At 33.5% G+C, this 26,895-nt stretch overlaps 1 protein-coding gene across 5 annotated transcripts; it reads left to right on the top strand.

The window, feature by feature from the left end:
- Window positions 1–4,074: 4,074 nt before the first annotated feature.
- LOC107872372 (putative late blight resistance protein homolog R1C-3) lies at window positions 4,075–21,146 on the top strand. 5 transcript variants are annotated; one of them, XM_047412949.1, is made up of 5 exons: window positions 4,075–4,282; window positions 5,196–5,220; window positions 6,033–9,395; window positions 9,572–9,648; window positions 12,894–17,909. In XM_047412949.1, the coding sequence occupies exon 5, from the start codon at window positions 13,620–13,622 to the stop codon at window positions 16,284–16,286; it is 2,667 nt and encodes an 888-aa protein (XP_047268905.1). In that variant the 5' UTR covers window positions 4,075–4,282; window positions 5,196–5,220; window positions 6,033–9,395; window positions 9,572–9,648; window positions 12,894–13,619; the 3' UTR covers window positions 16,287–17,909. The 5 variants fall into 5 exon arrangements, 4 of the variants coding, with proteins under 4 accessions (XP_047268905.1, XP_016574596.2, XP_047268906.1 ...); XM_016719110.2 differs by having other exon boundaries at window positions 5,040–5,220; XR_007055658.1 differs by lacking the exons at window positions 6,033–9,395; window positions 9,572–9,648; window positions 12,894–17,909 and adding an exon at window positions 19,554–21,146 and having other exon boundaries at window positions 5,040–5,220.
- Window positions 21,147–26,895: the final 5,749 nt, after the last annotated feature.

The raw sequence follows: 26,895 nt of genomic DNA, 5'->3' as shown, positions 1-26,895 counted from the left end.
TGAAAGAAAAAAATAATTTGAAACAATCATGATAAGTAATGAATTTGAAACAATCATGATAAGTAATGTGAATAAGCAATATAAACTGGAAAGAGTATTCAACATTATTGCACATGTCAAGTTGCTGGCTAGGAAAATGCCAAAAGTTTTCAATTCCTACGTAAGATGTATTGCTTGAAGATTCCAACGAAAGGACCCCACTATTAATTTTGACCAAGTATCAACTAATGGGAAAAGTACAACATGAGCCCCACTGGTTATTAATCTCTTCACATTTTCCTTATATCTCATTGTTAGAGAAGTCATCTTCAACCTCACACGTTTGATATATTCTAATGCATCGTCTTTGATGTTTTAATTTATTTTGTTTATATGTATGTCTTTTGTATATTTCTACGACAATAACAACATATTTAATATAATCTTATAAAATAAAATTTAAGAAGAGAGTGTACGCAGATTTTAACTTTACCTCACAGATAGAAAACTTATTTCCAATAGACTCTCAACTCAAAAATAATAGTTCAAAACACTCCAGAACACAAAGTAATAGAACTAGTACAAAAAATAGCAAATGGGAATATGATAGTAACTACAATCTAAGTTGTGTGGACTCTTCACATTCGGAGCCGCTCCCGTATTAGATTCTTCAAAATTACACTCATTTTGGATAATCCAACATACATCGTTGATATTTTTAAAGAGTCCGGGCAATATACACTACAACAAATAATATGATTTTTGAAGTACAAGAAAACAAATAATAACAGAAATCGAAGGATGTCCCAGACTAAAGGAGCAGTACTACAACTATTAGTATGGACGGATGGCGAAATAATACATTGCTACCTACGAATTACATATCTACTACCTAATATGTATCCTCCACAACCTCCTATATAAAGTCATATCCTCGGTGAGTTGAGACTGTGTCATATCCTATTTAATCACTTCTCTCTATTCTTCTTTAGTCTACCTCTACCTCTCTTAAAACTATCCATATCCAGTCTCTCATACCTCCATAACTGGGCATCCGAAATTTGTTCTTCACATATCTGAATCATCTTATTAATATTGCTTTTTGCATATTGTCCTTTACTGAAGTCATTCCCACCTTGTCCTAAATATTCTTATTTTTAATCCTATCTCTCTTACCATGTCCAACCATCCACCGCAACAACCTTACTTGAGAAACTTTCAACTTCTGAACATGAAAGTTCTTGATTGTTCCTACACTCTACTCCATACAATAAATTAGTCACTCTAACTATCACTCTGTAGAATTTGTCTTTAAGTTTTGATGACACCTTCTTATTATACAAGACTTTGAATGCAAGTCTCCATCTCATCCATCCTGGATCAATGCGGTAAATGGCACATCCTCATCAATCTTTCCATTTTCTTAGATAATATTAGACACTAGATATTTGAAACTTTATCTCTTTGTGATAACCAGAGTATTGAGCCTCACCTTCATATTTGCCTTACGCATTACGTCGCTGAACATGCACTTTAAGTACTCAATTTTGGTCCTACTCAACCTGGATCCTTATAACTCCAAGATCTACTTCCAAATCTCTATATTAGCATTTACTCTATCGGGAGTACTCACGTCAGTCAGAACTATGTCATCTGCAAATAACATACCACAGTGCACCTCACCTTGATTTTGTCGCATCAATACATCCATCACAAAGAAGATAAAGACATGCTTAGGACTGATCTTTGGTGCAACCCCATCACAAGTAGAAAGTGCTCTAAACCTCCTCCTGTTGTCCTTACTTGAGTTCTGGCTCCATCGTACATTCCTTTATCACCCTTATATACTCCACAAGTATACCTCTAATCTCCAAGCATCTCCGAAAAATCACTGAAAACTTTTACATAAGTCTCTTCAAGGTCAATAAACATCATATGTAAGTCCGTCTTTCTCTCTCTATTGCTTTATCAATGTCTTTATTAGATGAATGAATTTTTTAGTTGAGAGTCCCAAAATGAATTTGAACTAGTTCATGGGATTACCATACCTCTCCTTACCCACAATTCCACCACCCTCCCCAAACTTTCATAGTATAGCTTAGAAGCTTGATATCTCTTTAATTATTGTAAATTTGAGTATCACCCTTGTTTTAGCTTAATACATAACCAAGCCCCTTAAACTTGGAAGGACATTTCATTTAGACACTCAATCTAAATCGTGTTTCAGTTGAACACCTTAATTCCCAATAAAGTTTAATTAGACATTTTCTATTTAAATTTTGGATTTTTGTTTTGAGCGGTTTTCATTCAATTATTTGATAATTATATTAAATACGTAATATATGTTATTTCCTTTCATTATACGCATTCACGTCAATAAGCCATAAAATTCCAAACCTTTTCTATTCGAGGTTGATGTGTATAACTAAAAGAGATGACATATTTTATCAGGTTAACTTAATTGTCTGATACACGAATAATAAGACACGAAAATGTTTTTTCAAGAGTCAAAAGTGTTCAATTGTAACACTTTATTAGGAGTTTAGATGTTGAATTAAAACAAGGTTTAGTTCAAGTGTCTAAATGAAATATCCTGACAAGTTTCAGAGCTAGCTACATATTAAGCCCCCTTATTTTTGTTCAACACTATTCTTTAGAGACATTTTCTTCGTCTTAAAAATGACATTAAATAACCTAATTAGCCAGCTCGTACCTATCTTATTTGCACTCTTCCAAAATTTCACTGAAATCTCATTGACATATTATTGTTTGTCTACATTTTAATTATATATTTGTTTTATACCTCTCTATAAGTTTACAAAAAAGATGTGTCTAATCGTGAAAAAGCACAAATAATTAATAATTAACTAGTAGGAGTATATAACATATATAATTTAACTGTTGACTTCATCCAATTGTCGAAATCAATTACTTAAATAGTTTTCTTTGGTGACTTGGTATTTAAAATCATTAAACTAGCCATTAGGCCTCATCATGAAAGATGATAAGCAAATAATCACTAGTCAACCGAAGAAATCAATATTAAAAGGTTGCATAAGTGGCAGTGATAATTAATTATAGTATAATGCAACTGTTAAACTTCATTCAGCTGTCGATTGAGTTATTTGGTACTTATTTAAATTGACAAAATTAATTGGATCTTAACCTAATTTGTCTTTAATAAATATTGATAAATTAAGCCCACGGCTGCACAAATCAAACAATTGCATCCATACCAACATATTGTAGCGTGGAATGATTGAAAATTCTTCACTTCTAATTAGTGAATTTTGGATTTGAGCCCCTAATAATTGAAAAGTCTTGAGGGAGATCTGCTCCCAAAAAATGAACTTACAATGCTTGAATCTGAATTTACTTGGATACTTATAAAAGTATCGAACACCAAGCGGAAAAAAAAAAATGTATCTGTCATTAATTCTCCATACTCCTGTGCATCTTGTGTATAAAATGAAATGGTCCCTTACATTCTTATAGTAAGTTTGAAATAGTATCTTTAAGTATCAATCAAACAATTTGATCTTTTGAGTTTGTCAAAATTGATTACGTTCGGGATCTATTAAATAGTTATCGAAGTTTGGTTGTTAAAATTATCCTGAATCGTTGATTTTTCTTTTTTCTTTTTTTTTTTAATTTAGAAATACCAGCTAGAAATTTTTATCAAAAGAAAGCTACACCGAACACAAAAATAAATTACACCAAGGATGACATAAATTACACGTCCAAAAACTAGCTGCAATAGACTCTTGAATAAGCCAAAAATTATACAAACTACAAAATCTATACTTTAAAAAAGGGTTGTCCAGTGCACTAAAACTTCCGTATGCGCAGGGTCTGAGGAAGGGTCCCACCACAAAGATGTATTGTATGTAGTTTTACCTTGCATTTTTGTCGGAGGCTATTTTCAAGTGTTTGAAAAATATATGATATATGGAGACCAAAAGCTCTTACTTTTGGCAAACTTAAGGACCTAAACAGCTCTATTGATACTTGAGGGAATATTTTAACTTACTATCAAGAATAAGTGACCATTTTTTTCATTTTCTCTTAATGTATGGCCATACATTCAAGCTGTCCTTGGACATATACACCTATTTCCTGCTTTTTATGGTTAACTAACAGAGAATTGACAGTCTTCTAAAAAAGTCTAAGTGACAAGGTTACAAGTTCTTGCCGCTATATGAGTGTAAGCTCATGCTCACTACTCTTCCAACATGAATCCTAGTCTTCTAACAGCCTTGAGCGGAAAAATGATTAGTTGTTCTCCGGGGAAGTAAAATAAAAGGTACGTAGGATATTTTCTAACAATTTTCGCTTTCTATGTCATCTTTACATGTAGTTTAGTGATCTGAAAGAAATATTTGGACTCAGTGATGGTCTGTCAGACTCATTTGGCCACGAGAATATTTTATTTTTTTCTGAATTTTCTATTTTTGTTTAAAAATTAGTATTTGACAATAAAAATTTCAAATAAAAAATTCTATTTTCACTTTCATAGACTTCATATATAGTTTCAAAGCGAAAATAGATCATCAATGTGAAAATCATCAGTCATAAGATTATCAAACTAGTTTTCATCAGCCATTTGATTAGTCAAAGCATTTACAAGACAGAAATTAACATCATATTTCATTTTCTGAAATGACTTATGAATTCTAATGTCAATTCGATTGGTTATTTGCTTTCGCCAAATTCCAAAACAAAGTCATCATAGAGGAGTTCCCATTTATCTATTGCCTGACCTCATGGAAATATGAATTATAGCTTCAATTCTTCATTCATAGAGGAGTTCCCATGTATTACAATTGAAATTTGGAAAGTGATTATTCACTTTCCAATCTTATTTTTTGATTGACCCTGTCGATGAGTCGATGAAATCATGAATATTCTTTCTCATATAATAGCATTCCTTACATTCTAATTATTGGAAATAGATATTGGTTCGGGACACCCATAATGGGTGTCATTAGCTGGTTAGATCATTAGTTTGTCCTCCTCCTCAATCCTAATTCTTGTTTATAAATACACTATTATGGATGTAGGAAAATAAGAGTTTTACCATATTAGATGATGATCAGTGAAACATTTTGCATCGATTCCTAAAGGAAATTACCTAGATTGTCGCCTCTGAACAAAGTAAATCCATTCACTTATTGAAGATTCTCGATGATTATTGACACGAGTCGTGGTTGCTGCAGATCCACTTCCGCTATGGAGAAATCTGTAAGTCTTCTAACTAGTATTTATGATACACATACAACAGTAATATTTAAACTGCAAATATTCTAGTTTCTTAGTAACACGCATGTGTAATATGTAGTTCTAATTACTTAAAAAAAAATGTAAACTAATAGTAAAAATCAATATTAGTGAAAATTGTTAGAGTATGAGCCCTATTAATTGCCTATCTGTGGAACAAGTAAGTAAACGTGGTTCACAGAAGTAAATACTGAACACAGTGTTTTTATGTAGAAAACACCCGGTTCAAGAAAGGTGTAAAAAACCACGACCTGTACCTCTACAGGATTTAACCCCAACTTCACTATAATACTTGAGCCTCAACAATCAACAGAAATACAAGACTTCTTGTTAACTAGGAATTAAAACTTCTAACTCCTATCGCTACAAAAACACAAATCTTCTCAAGACAAGTGTTCCCAAATCTTCAGGTTCCCAACTTGAAGACACAATTCCTAACTCAATTTATAGATCACTGAGACTAGAACAATGACTCATTACAACACAAATAACCTACCTACTACACAGTCTAGGACTTGCTAAGTAAGAGACCAGGTTCTTCTTCAAGTATGTAAACTGTTATGCTGATTGTTGATTTTCTTTTCAGTGCATTGAGTGAATTACTTGATCGTACTTTGTTGTATATTTGCACCCTGATAATTACTCCTGTGATAGTCTTTGTTGATTTATGCTTTTTTCTTCTTTTCTCTTCTATCAAGTAATTTCACTCCTTGTTGTAGCCGTTTCTCCTCCCCTGATTGAATAGGACTCTTTTGCTTTATCCTTTATCCTTGCAGAACTCTTCTCATTGTTGGACTTCTAGATCAACTCAACTTCTGAATATTGCATTTTTCTTCCACTTTACTGAAGTGACAAGTGTTTGAGAAGGTTACTGAATATTCTTACTTATCCACTCCTGTCTATGCGCAGTATCATCTTATCAACAGCCTTGCCTGGAGCTTTTCTTTATACACTTGAATGGACCAGCTTTCACAACATGTTTCAGTCACATGTCTATCATCAAAACTCCACGTGCCTTAACAAAAATAGAGTCCAACGAATAGATTATGTAATAGTTGTTGGTTCGAAATTGAGAGGGCGTCATGCGGAAGCTTAAAGTTTGCAAACCAAGACAGTGATAATTCAGATGACAACGGAAAACAAATACTAAAAATATATTATTAATATAGTTTGGTCAAACAATCTACATATTAAAAATAATATTGAAAAACTTAAAACCTATTAGGAGAAATGAGTTCCAAAACTTTTCCTCCAGCAAATAGGTTAGCCAAATATGTAAAAGAATTATATTTTTTTCTTTCTGGAAAAAAAAGTAATTATGGTATTACTTTTATTTTCCTTCTAAGAAAAATAAAACTTAAATTTGATAAGAAAATCAGGGCAAAAACCTTAACAAATCTCCCCTTTTTGGCTTTATTTCTTGACTTGATCCACCTTATACGCATGCATGATGTTTGTTCTTTACATAATCTTCATCACTACTGTTTATCGTGGTTAAAAATAAGATTTAAATATTATGATTAAAAGTGGATTAAAAATAAATATTTTATTTTTATTTTTAAAGATGCAGCAATAGGAATGTTAACATATGGTTGAAACTTTCTTCAACCTTATTTCATCAAATCATTGTACCTTTGAACCGTTGACTCTGATACTACTTGTTAGGTATGAAATGGAGAGTGCGTCATGTGGAATCTTTAAAGTTGCATACTAAGGCGGTGATAATTCAGACAATAAAGAAAACCATACTAAAATATAATATTATTGATATGGTTCGATCAATTGCCCTACACATTAAAAATTAAATAAAAAAGCATAAAAACTATTTGAGAGAAAATCTCCGCCTAAACAAAACTTCTAAACGACTACATTGTGGATGGTATTGTATTATCGTATGAGAAAGGGTATTATATTTATAGAGTTTCAAAATCTTTCCTCCAAGGAAATGTTAGCCAAATATGAAAAAGAATTATATTTTTTTTCAAGAAAAGTAAAAGTAATTATGATATTAATTTTATTTTTCTTCTAAAATAAATAAAATTTAAATTTGATTAAAAAATCAGTGCAAAAATTCTAACAATAATGTCAACCAGCTTATTCTGAACATGCTACTTAGCTTAATAATAAGCCAAATAATCCATCGACCATCTTTTATCTTTATATATATAATCAAAAGGATTAAAATGGTACAATCATTAGTGATGATTAGAAAAGTTTAGAACAAATTTATTTGGAAATAGAATAAAATATGATAAATAACAAAATAAATTTAAATGAAAGAAAAGGAGAATAGATTCCGAAAGGGCTATACAATATTGGCTAAATTAAAAACATCTCTTCCTATATTACACTGAATCTTATTGTAACTATAATATAAAATGGCTATGGAGATAGTTTATTACTGAGCCACTTCACCAATAAATCATAAAAAATGTTTAATACATAGTCAACCCTTTTGACTTGTCAGGATGTTTCATTTTTACACTTGAACTAAATCACATTCCTTTTGAATATCTCAACTCCTAACAAATTATACCAATTAGACACTTTCAGTTTAAACTTAAGAAAAACTTCGCATATATTTCATCTATTAGGTAGTTAAGTTAATCACATAAAATATATCATCTCATTTTAATTTGACGCAGCAACATCAAGTAGATAACGTTTGGGGTTTTATGATTTATTGAGGTATCGTATAATCAAAGAAGATGACATATGTCATGCGGTTAACTTAAATACCTAATAGACGAATAAAAACATACTTAAAAGTTTTTTCAAAATCTAAACCAAAAGTATCTAATTAAAATATTTTATTAAGAGGTGAGGTATCCGATTGAAACATGACTTAGTTAGAACATCCATTTCTACGAGAAGAGCATAATGGGATAGTAAGAATTATATCCATCCCTACAAGAAGAGGCATACAACACTACCAAATGAGAAACTAGCGATGGATAAATTTTGTAGCTAAACAACAAAGTTAGTCGTTAATCCTATTTAGCAATGTATTAATGACAAATTACCAAAAAAAAAAAAATCATTAGCCATGACCAATTTAGCAATGAAACGAGTCTTTAGGAATTAATCTTCCTATTGTCTTACATATGCAAAATGTTAGTAAGATTGGAAGTGGATGATGTTTGTTTTTATAATTACCAGGTGTCATTTGAGGTACAGAGAAGTATAATCAGCAATCATGTTGATGATTTCTTGAATGGCTTGAAGCAACTAAAGAATGAAGAAGAAAAAATTGCTTCAAAATTGGATGACATTGAAAAGTTAATAATGGAACTTATGTAGAAAAAAAAGTTGGAACAAAGTTTGGGAAATTTTCTCTTTCTATATTCCTTGTCAATGACCTTTATTTATACAAGCTAAACTAAAGAAAGGATCTTCCCTTCTAAGCTAAACAATGAAACTAGAAAAAATAAATATAAAAGAAGAAGCTTCTCTTCTAAGCTAAAATAAAGTAACCTTCTATTCTAAGTTGGCCCATGTTCTTGTTTGCTACTGAAAATGTTTATTCGGCCCAAATATTTATTTCGCCTAACAAATGAAGCTTTCTTGTTTGGATTGAATGACACTCTTCCTTTATTCTCAACATCCCCTCAAGATGGAGGGGATCGAAGTGAGTCCCATCTTGGCAAGAAGACGGTGGTGCGATGGTCCAGAAAGGGACTTTGTGAATATGTCGGCAAGTTGATCCTTTGAAGGGAGATAGTGAAGAGAAATGAGCTCGGAAAAAGTTGTTGCCGAATGAAATGACAATCTAGCTCCACATGTTTTGTGCGTTCGTGGAATACGGGATTTCTAACGATATGAATCGCTGCTTGACTGTCGGAACGAATGGGTATCGACAAAGCCGGTGGAACTGATAGATCAGACAGTAAGCGAGTTAACCAAGTAAGCTCCGCAACTAATCGTATCATCTATCGATCTTCCGCTTCAGCTGAGGAAAGAGACACAAATGCTTGCTTCTTGGATTTCCAAGAAATAGGAGAACCTCTCATGGAGATGAGAAACCCACTGATCGATCGACGAGAATCTGGGCAAGACGCTCAATCCGTATCGCAAAATGCATTGAGGGAAAAAGAAGGAGAGGCGGATAAGAAGATCCCTCGACAAAAATGTCCTTTTAGGTAACACAGAACTCGTAAAGCTTCTATGAAATGTATATTGCAGGGAGTTTGCATATATTGACTCAATGTTAATACTGCATAACATAGATCTGGCCTGGTATGAGTTAAATAATTTAACTTGCCAATCAAATGCCTGTAAACAGAAGGATCTAACATGGGTGTTCCTGATGATTCAGAAAGTTCACAAGCAAGATCCATCGGAGATGATACAGTATGCAGATGAGAAATGTCAAACTCTTGAAGTAAATCAAAGGTATATTTCCTTTGACTGATGATAATTCCATGATCTTCCCTTAAAATTTCCATTCACAGAAAGTAATGTAGAAGTCCTAGGTCTTTGATTTTGAATTCATAATGAAGAAACTATTTTAGACACTCAATCTCTTTGGTGTCACTACCTGTAATGAGGATATCATCGACATAGACAGCCACAATAGATATCAAAGAACCACTCTTTTTGAAAAATAGGGAATAGTCGTTGAGAGAAGCATTGTAACCTTTGAAATTAAGAGCACTTGCAAGTTTGGCATACCATTGCCTAGAAGCTTGTCTCAAACCATAAAGCAACTTGTTGAGTTTGCACACCAAATTAGGATCAGGAGAAGACAAACCATGTGGAAAATTCTTATACATTTCTTCTTGCAAATCTCCTTGCAAGAAAGCATTTTTAACATCAAATTGAGAAATATCCCAATGCCTTTTAGTAGACAAAATACATCTGATTGTAGTCATTTTGAATACAGGGGAGAAGGTTTCATTGAAATCTACCCCTTCCTTTTAATGTCCTCCCTTATGACCAGCCTAGCTTTTAGCCTCTCAAGTGATCTATCTGTATGATCTTTTACCTTGTAAACCCATTTACAAGGTAAAGCCTTCCTTCCAGGTGGAAGTGGAATCACATCCCAAGTATGGTTGGACTGTAGAGCTACTAGTTCATCATCCATGGCACTGCACCAATCTGGATTAGTAGATGCCTAGTGATAACTAGTTGGTGCTTTGATTTTTGATACTGATTCAAGAATGAGTTGATTTAATAAAGAGAGTCCAACAAAAGAAATAGAATTAGGTGCAACAAAAGATGCAAAACAAGACTCAGTGACTGGGCTAAAAAATATATTGCTACAGAAATAATCTTATAAATAAATTGAAAGTACACATTTATTAGTTCTGTCTGATCTCCTAGGAAGTGGTGTACTGGTTGTAGGTGATTTTTTGGTGGAGAAGGTGGGGTTGATTGTGAATGTGAAGAATCTGAAGCTGTTAGTCTATCTGAAAGTAGAAAAGTGTGGTTTGTGGAGTTAGTGTTGAAAAGGAGTGTGTCATCAGTGAAAGAAACAGTTTCATGGTCTGGTACAGAAAAGATAGGTGGAGGGGATTTCGGATTCTTTGTAAAGGGAAAAATGTTCTCATAGAACTGGACATCTCTAGTGACAATTATTTTCTGTGTATTCAACTCTAAGAGTTTAAAACCCTTTTGATTAATGGGGTAACTAAGAAATACACAAGCTTGTTCTCTTGATTCAAACTTCCCTCTCCCATATGACAAAGTGCTAGCATAGCATAAACATCCAAAAAACTTTAATAAACTATAATCAGGTGCATTACAAAACAATCTATGATAGGGAGTTTTTCTATGAAGGACTCTTCAAGGTCTGTTAATAAGAAAAGTAGCAGTGAGAGTACACTCTTCCCAATATCTTAAAGGAACATGAGATTGAAATTAAAGAGCCCTTGCTGTTTCAAGCAAGTGCATGTGCTTTCTCTCAATAACTCCATTTTGTTGAGGGGTAGCCACACAGGATGTTGATGTACAATCCCTTGAGAGTTGAAATAATTAATTGCAATCAATCTCTTTCCCAACTCCAGGGCATTATCTGACCTTATTTTCTTCACCTTAACATTACATTGTCTCAACCATATTTGGAAAACATTGTAATACAGGAAAGACATTACTTTTGGTTCTCAACAGATAAGTCCAAGTCCCTCTACTATAATCATCCACTATAGTAAGGAAGTATCTATATCCATTATAAGTATCTACCTTGTAGGGTCCCCAATTATCAATATGAATAAGTTCAAATATAAAAGTTGTTGAAATTTGACTAATATGGAAAGAAGGTCTAGATTGTCTAGCTTTGGGACAAATATCATAAAAGCACTCAGAATTAGATGGAAAAGAAAGGAAACTGACATTCTTCATTGATAAAAAAAGGCAAATTCCCCAATCTAATATGCCAAAGTCTTACATTAGAAGTTGCATTAGTACAAATGGGGAAGGAAACAGTACTATCTTTATTAGAAACTAAAACTGAAACTGAAGAACTACTAGGATTAGCAACAATCTTCCTACAAGTAGTCTTGCTGAAACTAGAGAATGACTCCTTGGCATTAGGCTTGAGTAGATAAAGACCTTCTTGTGCTTCACCAAAAACTTGAGGCCCCCTCATGGAAGGGCCCTGCATCACACCATTTGTCAGAGTGAAATACAAGGTGCAAGAAAACTGTTTAGACAACTTGTGAATAGACATAAGATTATATTTGAAACTAGGAACATATAACACATTTTCTAGAATCAAATCAAAAAAATATGGCTACTGTACCTATGTGAGTAGCTGAAATAGTTTGACAATTAGGAAGATCGATAGTTAAAGGAAATTGAAGACAAGTACATGAACCAAGATGCTTAGAAATTGTACCAGCTATAGAATTAGTATTGATGTCAATCCCTGAATTTGAACCTTCCTCCATCTTCATCTGTTTGAATATCTGAACAAACTGAAAATATTGTTCCTTGTTGTAAGGCATCTCAGATTCAATAGTTTTTTTTCGCACTGCATCTTTCATTATAGCATTATTCCCCCCTTATCTGATTTTGAGAACCCTTATGATTTGTGAACTGAAAATTCTCAGAAAAACCTAATCAGTCTGTAACAATCTACTTCCAGATGTCCTTTCTTTCCACGATAATCACAAGAGACATTTGGGTTGTATTTTTCTTTTTTTCTTTGAGATTTGAAAGCTGTTTGATGAACCTCTGCTGTTGGACCTAAGAAGATGCAGATCTGGGATAAAGATTTCCAGATCTGTGGGAAGCTGATGGTATAAATTTTTGTGTCTGTTACCCTACTTTTTGATTGTTAAAATTTCTTGTCATGAAGTCTTATGAATCTACAAAATTCACAGGGTTGAAATAAGATTCTCTTTGGTTCTCATCTTGCAGAATCAAAGAGTAAGCAAGATTGATGTTAGGTAATGGGTTGATCATGAGAATGTTGTTTCTAGCTTGAGAATAGGTAATATTAAGACCCATGAGAAACTGTATCAACCTCTCATCCTCTAAGGACTTCTTTAGTTTGAGCTTACCTTCACACAAACACACACAACTACATCGAATATTAGAATTAAGAGAATCTAGTTCGTCCCATAATTTGTTAAGTTTAGTGAAGTATCCTGCTTGCTATGTGTTCCTTGATTTAAGCTATTGAGCTCCTTTTGCAGATGATAAAGCTTAGCACCATTGGACTGACCAAACCTGTGCTCAAGACTGGTCCAAAGTTCTCGTACAATTTTGGAATAAATTATACAGTCAGCTATGTCCTTAGAGAGTGAATTCAAGATCCATGATGTGACCATGTCATTGCACTTTGTTCCATGCTTGAAAATCTGTTGCATCCGATGCTGGGCATGGGTGGGAACCTGTGATGAATCCCAATTTGTTCATTGCTGACAGAGCAATTAGGACTGACCTCTTCCACCCTGGATATCCCTTGCCATCAGAGGGTGTATTTACTAGTGTCATACCAGGGTTACCAGAAGCATGAAGATGATTAGGATCATTTGGATCCATAGTAAGAATGCTAGCAGTAGTAGTCACTGAAGCAGTAGCTATTTGCTCTGCCATGTTTGAGATCGAGAAAGGAGAAAGTTGGTGTTGAATCTGATTTGAAAATTATTGCTCTGATACCATGTAGAAAAAAAAGTTGGAACAAAGTTTGGGAAATTTTCTCTGTCTATATTCCTTGTTAATGACCTTTATTTATACAAGCTAAACTAAAGAAAGAATCTTCCCTTCTAAGCTAAACAATGAAACTAGAAAAAATAAATATAAAAGAAGAAGCTTCTCTTCTAAGCTAAAATAAAGTAACCTTCTATTCTAAGTTGACCCATGTTCTTGTTTGCTACTGAAAATGTTTATTCGGCCCAACTATTTATTTCGCCGAACAAATGAAGCTTTCTTGTTTGGATCAAATGACGCTCTTCCTTTATTCTCAACAACTTAGAATCCTAAGAACATTTGTCCTGTTTGGCAATACCAATTTGGATGGCTTCCATACCAAGATGTCCCAGAAATTAGACAAGTTTGAACGTTTAGTTCAGTCACTTTTCTATCAAGATGAAGATGACAATATCCTGTCTAAATACGACATGGATGATGTTGCCCATCGCCTGATGGAAGATATCAAAAGTTATTTGAGTTTGAAGCATGATTTTGTAGCCATGACGACAGAAGAGAAAACGATTGAATACTGGGACAGCCTCCTGAAGAATCTCCATTATCTACCAAAGTATTGTGCTAAATTGTTTCTACCCTTGATGAATGAATACAAGATTCTTCGGCAAGTTTGCAGACATCTGGGGGATTTCTATCGGTTGATAATTAAAGGATGCATCGCGAACAAAACAACTGAATATCTCTATCCTCGGTTGCAAATGACAGCTGATATAGTAACAGAATTCTGTTTTGATCATTGGTGTAATGAAAAGTTACTATTTAAGTATGGCACCTACGAATGCTCCTCCAAGATTGCTTCTCTACTCTTGGAAATAATCCCTGTTGAGCTTGAGGTTCTATACATTTGTACTTCAAAGGTGAAAGAATCAAGGTCAACAGAACTAGAAGGGTTCGTTAAGCAAATTCTAAAAGCATCTCCAAGGATTCTTCAAAATTATTTGATTCTTCTCCAAGGACGCATGGCAGGTGCAGTGGCTGTGAATGCTCTTACTCAAAGCATTTATATCATGATGGAGTTCCTATTGATCTTTTACACTGATATACCAAAGCGCTTTATCCATCGTGACAAATTGAACGATATGTTGGCCCATCTTGGAGTTCTTACAAGGGAGATATCTATTCTGGTGAACAAGAGCTCTGAGAATATGATCAACGAAGCGAACTTTGCAACTTCAGACTTCTTTCAAGAAGTTGAACAAATTAAGGGAGAACTCAGACAGATGTTTCTGAAAGCCCCAAAGTCATCTCAACGTCGCTTTCCAATGGATGATGGTTTACTCTTCATAAATCTTCTACTCAGACATTTGAATGATTTGCCCATTGCCAGTGCTTATTTAGGTGCTCTGATGAAAAAAGAAATCAGGATGGTGAAAGAATGCCTTGAATTCCTAAGATCATTTTTCGGGGAAGTCAGGCAAAGATTGGATCACAACGGATTACTTAAAAATCTTTGGGCACGTGCATTAGATGTGGCATACGAGGCAGAACATGTCATTAATTCCATTCTTGTTAGAGATAATTCTCTCTCTCATCTGATCTTCTCACTTCCGAGTATCATTGATAAGATCAAGCTAATCGTGGCAGAAGTCACCAGATTACAGCTGGAGGATAAGAATGGGGACCCCCTTGATGCAAAGTCTTCCGACGAAACAATTGGGTTAACTTCATCACCTCTTGTTGAGGTAATAGTAGGTCTTGAGGAAGAAGTAAACTGGATCATTGATCAGCTCTTTGATGAACAAGCCGAGCTTGATGTCATTTCTATTGTCAGAATGCCAGGACTTGGTAAAACAACTCTGACCAACAAAGTGTATAACAATACATTAGTTGCTAGTCGATTCAAAGTTCGTGCTTGGTGCACTGTTTCCCAAAAGTATAACAAGTCAAAGGTGTTACAGAAAATTCTTAATCAAGTTACTGGCTTTGAAGAAAAAGAATGTGGGGATGACATTGCAGAAAAACTACGAGGAGCACTATATGATAGAAGGTACCTCATCATCTTGGATGATGTGTGGGATATTGCAACCGGGGAGATGTTAATATCTTGTTTTCCAAAGGTTGAAAGAGGAAATAGAATTATCTTAACTAGCCGAAATAGTAAGGTAGCTTTGCAACTTAAATTCCACAGTGATCCTTTCCACCTTCAACTTTTAACCCCTGAAAAAAAGGTATTTGGAGAAGGAAACTGCCCTGAACTGTCGGATGTTGGACACCAAATAGTTGAGAAATGTCAAGGTCTTCCTTTGGCTGTTGTTTTGATTGCTGGAGTAATCGTTAGAATGAAAGGAAAGAAAAAGGATTCATGGCATAAGATTCAACATAATCTGGATTCCTTTATTTCTGGGAACAATTTGCAGACAATGAAGGTTATGCAACTAAGTTACGACTATTTACCAGACCACCTGAAGCCGTTGTTGCTTTACTTTGGAGGAACTCGAAAGAGAAAACGTACTCCAGTCTATAAGTTGATTCAGTTGTTGATGGCCGAAGGATTTGTTGATCATATACCGTCCAAGAGTAGTTTAGAGGAAACAACTCAAAGTTACTTGGATGCTTTAATTTCCAGTAGCCTGATAATGGTGTCTGAAAAGCCAGTGGAAACTTCCCCGTTTTATATTAAGGTCAAGGTTTGCTATGTGCATGACGTTGTGCACGATTTTTGCTCAGTAAAAGTAAAAAAAGAAACGTTTTTCAAGTTCATTAATTCAGGTGCTCCAGTTCATGCTTCGGATTTCATAAACCGTCATGTAACCATTCATACTGAAAGCCAACTCCACAAAAAATGTGTTGTGTTCAATTCTAGTAAGTCTTCAGGCACTGGTAGTTATAAGCATCTCATATCCTTGAAAGTGAACAACAATACATTAGTTTCTAGTTAATTCAGTTTTCGTGCTTGGTCCACTGTTTCACAAAGCATAGAAGGTCAAAGGTGTTGTCAAAGATTGTTCAGCAAGTTACTGGCTCGGAAGAAAAAGAAAGTGAGGATGACATTGTTGTTAAACTTTAAGGGGTTGTTTCGTGTGAGGTATAAGGAATAAGTAGTTTCGGTATAAAATGATTATTTTATCTCATGTTTGGTTGGAGGTATTAGTCAATACCGGGATAACATATCCCACCATTTACACCATAGTGATGGGATAAGTTATCCCATATGGATGGTGGGATAAGTTATCCCGGATAACTATTTCCCAACCAAACGACCCCTAAAGAATTCACCACAAGATTGCATGTAACTCATTAGACAGATTTGAAACTAGATGAATAATAGGAATACTAAACTCGTTCCATTGCAAGACTTGATTGAAGAAAAACTTTATCTTCTAAGTCTTGATATTGCTCTCAATTTATTTCTTCTCATAGATGGATAGAAAAGAAAGAAACGTTGAAAGAGATGGGTAGAAAGAAGAGAAACGTGATATCTGACTTAGGGACCAATCCTTTATAATTATCTTCTTTTCAATTAAAAAGGTACGTTTTCAAGAAAGGTGCTTTTTCAGGAAAGTGCCTTTTTTGAAATGGAAAAGGTACAAATATACCCCTGAACTATGGTAAATGGTACACATATGCCCCTCATTATATTTTGGGTACATTTATACCCTTCCCGTTAATGTTTAGGGTTGTATATACCCCTGGACTTAACGAAGGGATACGTGTCCAAATGCTAGCGGCTGACCCATTTTTTAAAATTATATTTAATCTAAATATATTAAATTACCCAAATCAATCCCTATCCGACCCGAACCCGACCCGCTCCATCAAATATTCAGAACAAACCCACAATATTACATTGCCATCAGAATCCTCCACCAATCTCCGTCGTATCACCGCCTCTCCTGACGGCTTATTCCTCCTCGCTATCGACGAAAACAAATGTTGCCAATTCATTAACCTCCCCCGCCACACTGTGCTCCATTGTATCACATTGAAACATCCCATTGCGGATGCTAAATTTAGACCTAATGGAAAATTCATTGGTCTTGCTGCTGGTAAGCTTCTCCAAATATGGTGTTCGCCGGGTTTTAGAAAAGAGTTCTTTCCGTTTGAGTTGATTAGGACGTTCACTGATTGTAATGATGAAATTAAGTCGTTAGATTAGAGAATTGATTTGGATTATTTGTTAGCGGAATCAAAGAATTTAACTTCTAGGCTTTTTTGTTTGTAAAAATCAACCAAGTATAGCAAGCCGTTTCTGTTTTTAGGACAAAAGGATGTGATTGTAGGTGTTTTCTTGGGAACTGATAAGAAAATTAATAAGGTTTGTAAAGTGCATACGGTATCGCGAGATGGCACTATTTTTACTTGGGGATGCAATGAAATGGATGGAAATAATGGTGAACCAGAATCACTAGGTACACCAGAGCAAGGACAAGGGAATAATGAAGAAGGTGATAGTGATAAAATAGTTAAGAAAAAAAAGAATTTTGATGGAAAATATGGTGTAAGATCATAGCAAATGCCCTTTTTTCTCGTTAATTTTGTGGGTTTGTTCTGAATATTTCATGGAGCGGGTCGGTTTGGATCGGGTGCGGGTCGGATAGGGATTGATTTGGGTAATTTAATATATTTAGGTTAAATATAATTTAAAAAAATGGATCAACCGCTAGGATTTGGACACATGTCCCTCCGTTAAGTCCAGGGGTATATACAAACCTAAATATTAACGGAAAGGATATAAATGTACCCAAAATATAACGAGGAACATATGTGTACCATTTATTATAGTTCAAGGGTATATTTGTACCTTTTCCGTTTCTAAAAAAATGCCTTTTCTGGAAAGGTGTCTTTTCTATGTGTTTTCATCAAACTGTAGAAAAAGTCCACGGGTTTTCTATAATTTAAACATACTAATAGATATTTACTTTTAGACCCAAAATATTTAATAATTTATTACATCATAAATTGGGCTTCTTTAGAGATAGCATATCCATATATAATATATTAATATGTGAGTCTATAAAATAGAAATTTCAAATAATTTTTCACTTGGACCACATATATTTCTGAATAATCATACACAGATAAAACTTTAGTGCGCATAAATTTTTGCTATCTTGATTTAAATATCTTAGAACAATCTGATCCATCGATACTACTAATATACAATCAAAGCAGTCTTCGTAATATATATTCGAAACTAAACCCATCAATGACCACAAATATCAGTAATACTAATGATATAGATCAAATACAAAATTACATATAAAATAATCTAAGTCATGCTTATTTTCAAATGATCCTACATTATGACTTTAATAGTCCAAAATCATTTTCTTATACCTTATGCGAAACTGCAATAGAAAGTTAATATCTTTATTTTTCAGAGTTATCAATAATCATACGAAATTCATAGATTTCATTAAACTTGAGTTGGTATAGAAAATAAACTTTGACTTATCAATAGCATAATAAAATAACAAACTCCCACTAAAATGATTCATCATCAAATTTGAAAACACTCATATGAGCCACACACTCATGAAGCACACCTTTCGTGAGTGGATTCACACTCGTCAAGTTTCTTTTAATATGTCCAATTGAGATACTCGGAACTCTTTCTTTTACAACCAAAAACTTAATGTCTATGTTCTTGAACTTAGATGAACTTCAATTGTTCTTCGAATATAACTCACCAAGATTTATTACCACAATATTATGTCACTAACCATATTCATTTCAGTGATAAAATTTCTTAGTCATATTTCCTAATTTGATGTTTCATAGCAGGCCATAAATTTGACTTTCATTTTAGAGGAAGCTATTAATGTTTGTTTCACATTTTTCAAAAAAACAACTTCTCTAGCCATCATGAAAATATAACTTGATGTAAAACTCCTACTATCAATGCATCCAGCAAAATCTGAATTGAAATACCCTACGATCTCTAAATGATTTGACATTCGATAAGTGAGCATGTAATATTTAGTTCTTTGAAGATACCTCATCACCCGTTTTGTAGCTTTCCAAATATCTATTCTCAGGTTATTTAAATATCGCTCAATTTACCCACTATGTATGCAATATCTGAACACGTACAAATTTGTGCATACATAAAATTTTCCACTCATGATGCATATGATATTTTATCCATTTCTTATGTCCAAATTTGGACATTGGCGCAAACTAAATTTATCACCTTTTTTTTACAGGTGTATCACCTGCTGCGCAATTTTGCATGTCATATCTACTTTGCACCTTATCAATATAAGTCTTTTGTGATAGTACAAGAATGTTTCAAGTGCAATTCCTATGGATCTATATACCTAGAACAAAGGACGCGTCACCAAGATTTTTCATTTCAAATTTACTTGACAAAAATTTCTTCATTTCATGCAATAAACCTACATCACTGCTTGCTAATATAATGTTATCTACATACAACACAAGAATAACAAATTTGCTCCCACTGAACTTGAGATACATGCACTAATCAATGATGTTTTCCTTAAAATTAAAATAGGTTACCACCTGATCAAACTTTCGATATCATTGACTGGATGTATGTTTTAAATCATATATGAATTTCTTAAGTTTATATACAAGGTGCTTTGAATCATGAGACTCAAACGTTTCTGGTTATACTATGTATATCGTTTCTTCAATGTCTCCTTTGAAAAATGCAGGCTTTACTTTCATTTAATGTATCTCTAAGTCATATTGAGCCACAAGTGCCATAATGATTCTAAAGGAGTCTTTCAGTGAAATTGGTGAAAAAATCTCTTTAAAATATATGTCTTCTTTTTGAGTGAATCCCTTAGTAACTATGCATGCTTTATATCTTTCAGTGTTACCTTTCGAATCATATTTAGTTTTGAAAATACACTTACAACCAACCAGTTTTGGTCCTTGAGGTAACTCAATAAGATCCAAATGTTATTGGCTTTCATAGACTTTAACTCATCTTTTATGACTTTGATCCATTTAGCAAAATTTTGATATGATTTTGCTTGACTAACGGTTATAGGATCATCATCTAATCCCATGTAAAAATCATATTTTGGAAGATAAACAACATAATCATCTAAAATTGCATTTCCCTTTTCTCTGCTAGATCTTCTTTTAGGCATTTCAACTTGAGGTTGTTGAATGAGAGGTAATATCATTGTGTTTTCTTCATAATTCAAATTTACAGGTTGAAACACATTTGATAAAGTAATCTGATTATTTTCACTAGAATCGATATTATCAAATTCGTCTTCAAACACAATTTGTTTGTTTTGATTACTCTCACTATAATCAACATCCTCAATAAATTATGTATTTTCTGTTTCGAAAAAAAATATATCCGAGAAGTCGTAAAACTTAAAACCTGTCAATCTTTCTAAGTAATCTACAAAGTAGCAACTAACATGCCTTGAATCCAGTTTCTTTTCATTAGGCTTGTAAAGCCTTGCTTCGACTGACATCCCCACACATGCAAGATTCTAATACTAGGCTTTTTACCAGTCCATAACTCATGTGGGGTCTTAGCAATCACTTTGCCAGAGACTCTGTTTAGTAGATAAACTGCAGTCTTTAATGCTTCTCCCTAAAGCGATTCAAGTAAAGAAGAATGACTAACCATCTTTCTTACCATATCCTTAAGAGTTCACTTTTGTCTCTTAGCTACACCATTTTGACTTGGAGTCATTGGCAGAGTGTATTGAGGTACAATCCCACACTCTGTCAAATACTTTGCAAATGGTCCTGGACGTTGTTCACCTGATCCATTGTATCTACCATAGTATTCTCCTATCTGGTCAGATTTGACATCCTTAATTTTCTTGCCTAATTGAGTTTCAACTTAACTTGATATTTTTTTTAAAAATCTAAAGATTATGACTTTTCATGAATTAAACAGAAATATCCGTAATGGGAGTAGTCATCTATAAAGTTAGAAAATATTATTAATCATTCCATGAAATCGTAGAAAACGAACGACAAATGTCTATATGTACAACTTTAAAGGTTCTTCTCCTATAAGAACCTCTTTTCCTTATGTTTGTTTGTTTTCCTTTAATACATTCTATACAAATTTCAAAATCTGATAAATCAAAGGAATCAAGAATTTTTTTTGATACAAGCCTTTATATTCTTTGTTTAGTCTAAATGAAGATACAATAAATGTTTCCTCTAATTTCAATTAGAAATCGGTATCTAATAAAATTCTAAAGACACCAATAGCCTCCACAAGTACTTTATTGTCGATGCCCACATAGATGTATTTATCAACTTCAATCGACACTCGACTCTTTATACAATCTTACATAGTAAAAACTTACGTGAGTAGTTACACCCGTATCTACCCACCAAGCATCATTAGGTACCATAGCTATCCTAACTTCTGAACAAATAAAGTTGATAAGTTTACCTTTATTTTCACGCAAGGCAACGTACTTGATACACTCTTTCTTTATGTGATCAAGTTTCTTACAAGAGAAACATAATGATATTTCTTTGTCTGTGATTTCTTTAGTCTTACTCCTTTTTCAGTTATGTGCAACAGTTTTAATTATAAAAGTAGATCCGAAATGAGCACATTCCATTGACTCTTCGTTAATTCTATCCTCTTCTTACACATATTGAGCTATAAGCTTATTCAAAGTCTGATTCTTAAAGTTTATACCATTAAACACAGGAATATTATTCATATTGATAAATATAGAAGACACGATAAGATAAAATAAATAATGTTCACTTCTAATCATTCAAATAGATCACGTATATTTGGAGATAATTCAATCAAATAAATCTAAAAAATAATAATAAACAAGTCAAAAACCATATTTATCACACACATATACATAAAGTGAGCCCATCTCAAGATACCTAGTATAACATTATCATTTACTCCTTGGACAGAAATAATAATTTATAAGTGATACTCTTATACATAATTCATGAACATTGAGTACTAAAATGATTTGACAATATGCCTTTATTTGGACCGATACATTATCAGCATGTATTACAAATGTATCACATGTTCATAACTATCCGTAATCTGGCCAAAATAATCTCCTTTGAGATAATTATTTCGAATAAATAAAATATGCTTACATGTTCAAAATAAATAAATTTACACAAGAGGTTACTTTGACAACATATTGATTCAATTACTCACTTTTAAGCAAATAGCACAAATGACATAATGAATAATGTGCTCTAATTAAAATAAATAAATTGTGATCTTGAATTCAAGTAATGAACAACACAAAAGTAAAAGTATGTCAAAACGATAAATGTTTATATGATCCAAGCAACAGAAAAAAATGATACTTCTATACTTTTTCAGAAAGTTTCGCGTATCCGAAAGGCAGAAGTGTCAAATAGGAAATGACAGGACATTGACAATATTAAATCTTTGTAGAAAGTTTTTCTTATTTTCAACGTTTTCCTTCTTATTTCCTTAACCTCCCATTTAAAAGAGTAGCGAACAACTAAAAATTATTGTTCAAAATCTTAAAAGGAAAAGTTCATAAATTTGAGAAAAAAATATTATTGTGCAACTCCAATATAGTAATAATAATATATAACACAATGTTATTATCTTATAATATATGGCACAAAATTGTAAATCTGGAAAGTTAAAAAAAAAAAAATGACAAGAAGTCCCAAAGGTTTGCAGTCAAAGATCAGAACCTTTTCTTGATTTTTTTTTTTTACATATTTTCTTTTAGACAAAATTTCAATGTCATAAAACTTGATGCACAACATTAAACAGAAAGCATCAATCCCACCAAAAGTTGTTTTGCAGAAAACACATACATTAGCTTTTTATATTGTCATGCAACCTAAACATAATTTTATCCCCAAAAAATTAAATATCACGTCTAATGATCTAACAAGACCTTACTCTTGATACCATGTGTTGTAAAACTTTAAGGAATTCACCACAAGATTACATGTAAAACATTAAACAAAGATTTGAAACTAGAAGAAGAATAGGAATACTAACCTCGTTCCATTGCAAGACTTGATTGAAGGAAAACTTGATCTTCTAAATTTTGATATTGCTTTCAGTTTATTTCTTCTCAGGGATGGGGTAGAAAAGAAAAGAAACATTATATCTGACTTAGGGACCACTCCTTATATAATTACTTAAGTGCCTTTTCAGTTGAAAAGATACGTTTTTAGAAAAGATGCCTTTAAAGATGTCTTTTCTGAAAATGTGTCTTTTCTATAAGTTTACGTCAAACTTTAGAAAAGGTCTGTGAGTTTTCTATTAAATTCATTCTAATAAATATTTATTTTTAGGCTCAAAAACTTTAGTAATTTATTAGATAATAAATTGAGCTTCTTTAGAGATAGCATATCTATGTATAATATATTAATATGTGAATCCACAAAATAGAAATTTCTAACAACCATCACTTAGAAGCTATGAGTAGAACTATACGATAGAAGGTACCTCATCGTTTTTGGATGATGTGTGGGACCTTTCAACATGGGATATATTAATAGCATGTTTTCCTACGGTTGAAAAAGGAAATTGAATTATCTTAACTGGCCGAAATAGAAAGGAATTAGAAGAGAACTTAAAGTTAGAAGATTAGAGGACCTTATCTGACATTCATATTTCATATTCTGATGTTTTGGAGAGATTTCCAAATCTTTAGCTCCTTAAATGTGTTAAAACTCATGAGAATGCATTATGTAAATAACTACTAATCAGTTAGTTGGTACTATTACATTGATTTGTTAGCTAGTGGATTAGGTGATCAATTAGTCGATTCAGTTAGCCAGCTGTCAAGTTGGGTAGTGGGCTAATCAAGTAGTTAAGAGGTTGTTAGGAAACTTCTAGAAGACCATGTGTTAATCATGTGAGTCTATAAATAGGAGGTGACTATACATTGTATTCATTTTCTTTTACTCAATAAAAAACTACATTCCCAGTAACTTTGTTCCCTTCTTTTATCTCTTGTTGAGCTCAAGCTCAGCTGCAATGGCAGCAATATATGAATGTTGAGAGGTTTGAGAGGTGTTTTAACATTGTATTAGAGCCACGCGATTTTGGGACTGAAGAAACAAGCTATCGAGTATAAGTGTATTTGTAATACAATAAGTTTTGCCTGAGTTTTTTTGTTTGTGTGTTAGTGAGGTCAGCAGAACTTAGATCTCTATTTGTGAGCCATAGATCTATAGTTGCAGGACATAGATTTTGAGTTTACTGTGTTGTTTTTGATTGAAGCTTAGCTATAATCTGTAAATTGGTCATGGCACTTAAAATTGATTCTAGTGATCCTCTGTATCTAGGAGCATCAGATGTAGCAGGAGCTGCATTGATTCCCATCAAATTAACTGGTTCAGAGAACTATGGAGTTTGGTGTAGATTTATGAAGATTGCACTATTGGGATAGAGGAAGTATGGATTTGTAACTGGTACTTGTAGCAAGGAAACATATAGAGAGGAGTTACATGATCAATGGGAGATATGCAATGCAGTAGTACTCTTATGGATGATGAGTTCAGTAAGTGCAGAATTACTTAGTGGTATTGTATATGCAACAAATGCTCATGAAGTATGGGGGGATCTTAAGGAGAGATTTGACAAGGTAAATCATATGAGATTGTACCAATTACACAGGGAAATCAATAATATTCACCAAGGTACTAATTCAGTTTCAACTTACTTTACTAAACTGAAGAACTTATGGAGTGAACATGATGCAGTCATACCAACTCCATCATATAATTGTCCTAAGTCGAAGGAGTATGCAAAATATTTGTATTAGTTAAGGCTAATATAGTTCTTGAGTGGGTTAAATGATGCATATGATCAGGCAAAAAGACAAATATTAATGAAAGAAACAACATCTACACTTATCAAAAACAATGCAGAGGTTGGATATGGAAGTAGGAATCAAGCATCAACAAGTTTTGGATGACAAGGCTATAAATGTAAAAGGTGTGATTACTGCAATTTTACTGGTCATACAAGGGAAAACTGCTACAATTGGCATGGATATCCAACTGATTGGAGGAAAAAGAAAAAGAGAAACTACAATAATCCAAGGGGAATACCAAACCAACCATTTCACAATGGACAAGGCAGAGCTGGTCGTGAATATGGACACTTAGTTGCTAGTCACAACAACAGTCAGTCATCATCTCATAACTTCTCTAGTCCTCAAGAAGAGAACTCATGTTTGGCTGAGCAATCCAATAGGCAAGGAGGTAAAGACATTAACAATACTACTCTGGAAAAGAGGCAAGGAATCTAAGAGGAAGAATACAAGAAGATTATAGCACTGATTAACAAAGAAACACATGACTCTGAATAGAACAGCATGACAGGTACTATTAGTTATTTTTCTAGTCGTGCCATTTCACATGATTGGATAGTAGATTCTGGAGCCACACACCATATAGAAGCACATAAAGGTATGTTCTCATACTGTCACAAAGTGGATAATACCATATGTGACAAAGTTAATCTGCCTACTGGAGCCAAGGTTGAAATAACACACATAGAAGAAACACAGGTACTGAAGGATGAGGCTGTGGGGGATGTACTGTATGTTCTAGACTTCAAACTGAACTTATTTTCAGTATCTAAGATGACTAAGCATCCTTCTTTCTTTGTTTTATTTTACCCTGACTTTTATGTGTTTCAAGACCTTCACAGTGGAAAGGTGAAGGGGATTGGTAAGGATAAAGAAGGATTATACATCCTTAAGGATGTGTGTGAAGTAAATGGAACTCTTAACAATAAAACTCATCAAAGACAGGTTGCAGGAGTAGAAGTAGAAGTGCAGGTGCATGAGTGCATTCTATGGCATAAAAGGCTGGGACATCCTTCTTCTCAAGCATTAAAGACCCTCAATCTCATAAGGCACAGTAGTGATGTAGATATTATAAATAAGTGTCATGTTTTTCCATTAGCAAAACAAACTAGACTAGTTTTTCCTGTCAGTACTTCCAGAGCAACAAGATATTTTGATGTTGTACATATGGACCTCTGGGGTCCTTATAAGACACCTACTTTTGACAAGAAATACTATTTCTTAACTATTGTTGATGATCATAGTAGGTATACATGGTTACATTTGTTGCAACTAAAGTCTGAGTGCATTATAGCCATAAAGAACTTCTTCACTATGATTCAGAATTAGTTTGGTGTTAAGATAAAGATATTGAGGTCAGATAATGGGACAGAGTTCATTAACTCTAAATGCAAAGAGTTGTTTCAATCCTTGGGAATCATACATCAAAGTAGTTATCCATACACACCATAACAAAATAGTGTGTTTGAGAGAAAGCATAGACAGATACGAAATGTTGCAAGAGCAATTAGGTTCCAGTCACAGATGCCTATCAGATTTTGGCGATTTAATGTTAAGGCTGTTGTATATCTCTCTAACAGACTACCATCTCCATCCATAGAAGATAAAAGTCCTTATGATATTTTTTTTTGCAAGGTTCCATCCTTGACACATCTAAGAGTGATTGGATGTAAATGTTATGCCTCAATATTGCCAAGAGGTAATAAGCTTGCAGAAAGGGCCAAGG

Source organism: Capsicum annuum, chromosome 5 (genome assembly GCF_002878395.1).
Source record: "Capsicum annuum cultivar UCD-10X-F1 chromosome 5, UCD10Xv1.1, whole genome shotgun sequence".
NCBI lineage: Eukaryota > Viridiplantae > Streptophyta > Magnoliopsida > Solanales > Solanaceae > Capsicum > Capsicum annuum.
The sequence above is the reverse complement of the archived record's forward strand: the minus strand, read 5'-3'. Positions and strand labels throughout refer to the sequence as shown.

What these genes read in the sequence shown, in the direction of transcription:
- LOC107872372 (XM_047412950.1), top strand. Translation starts at nt 13,620, where the DNA reads ATGAAGCTTTCTTGTTTGGATCAAATGACGCTCTTCCTTTATTCTCAA.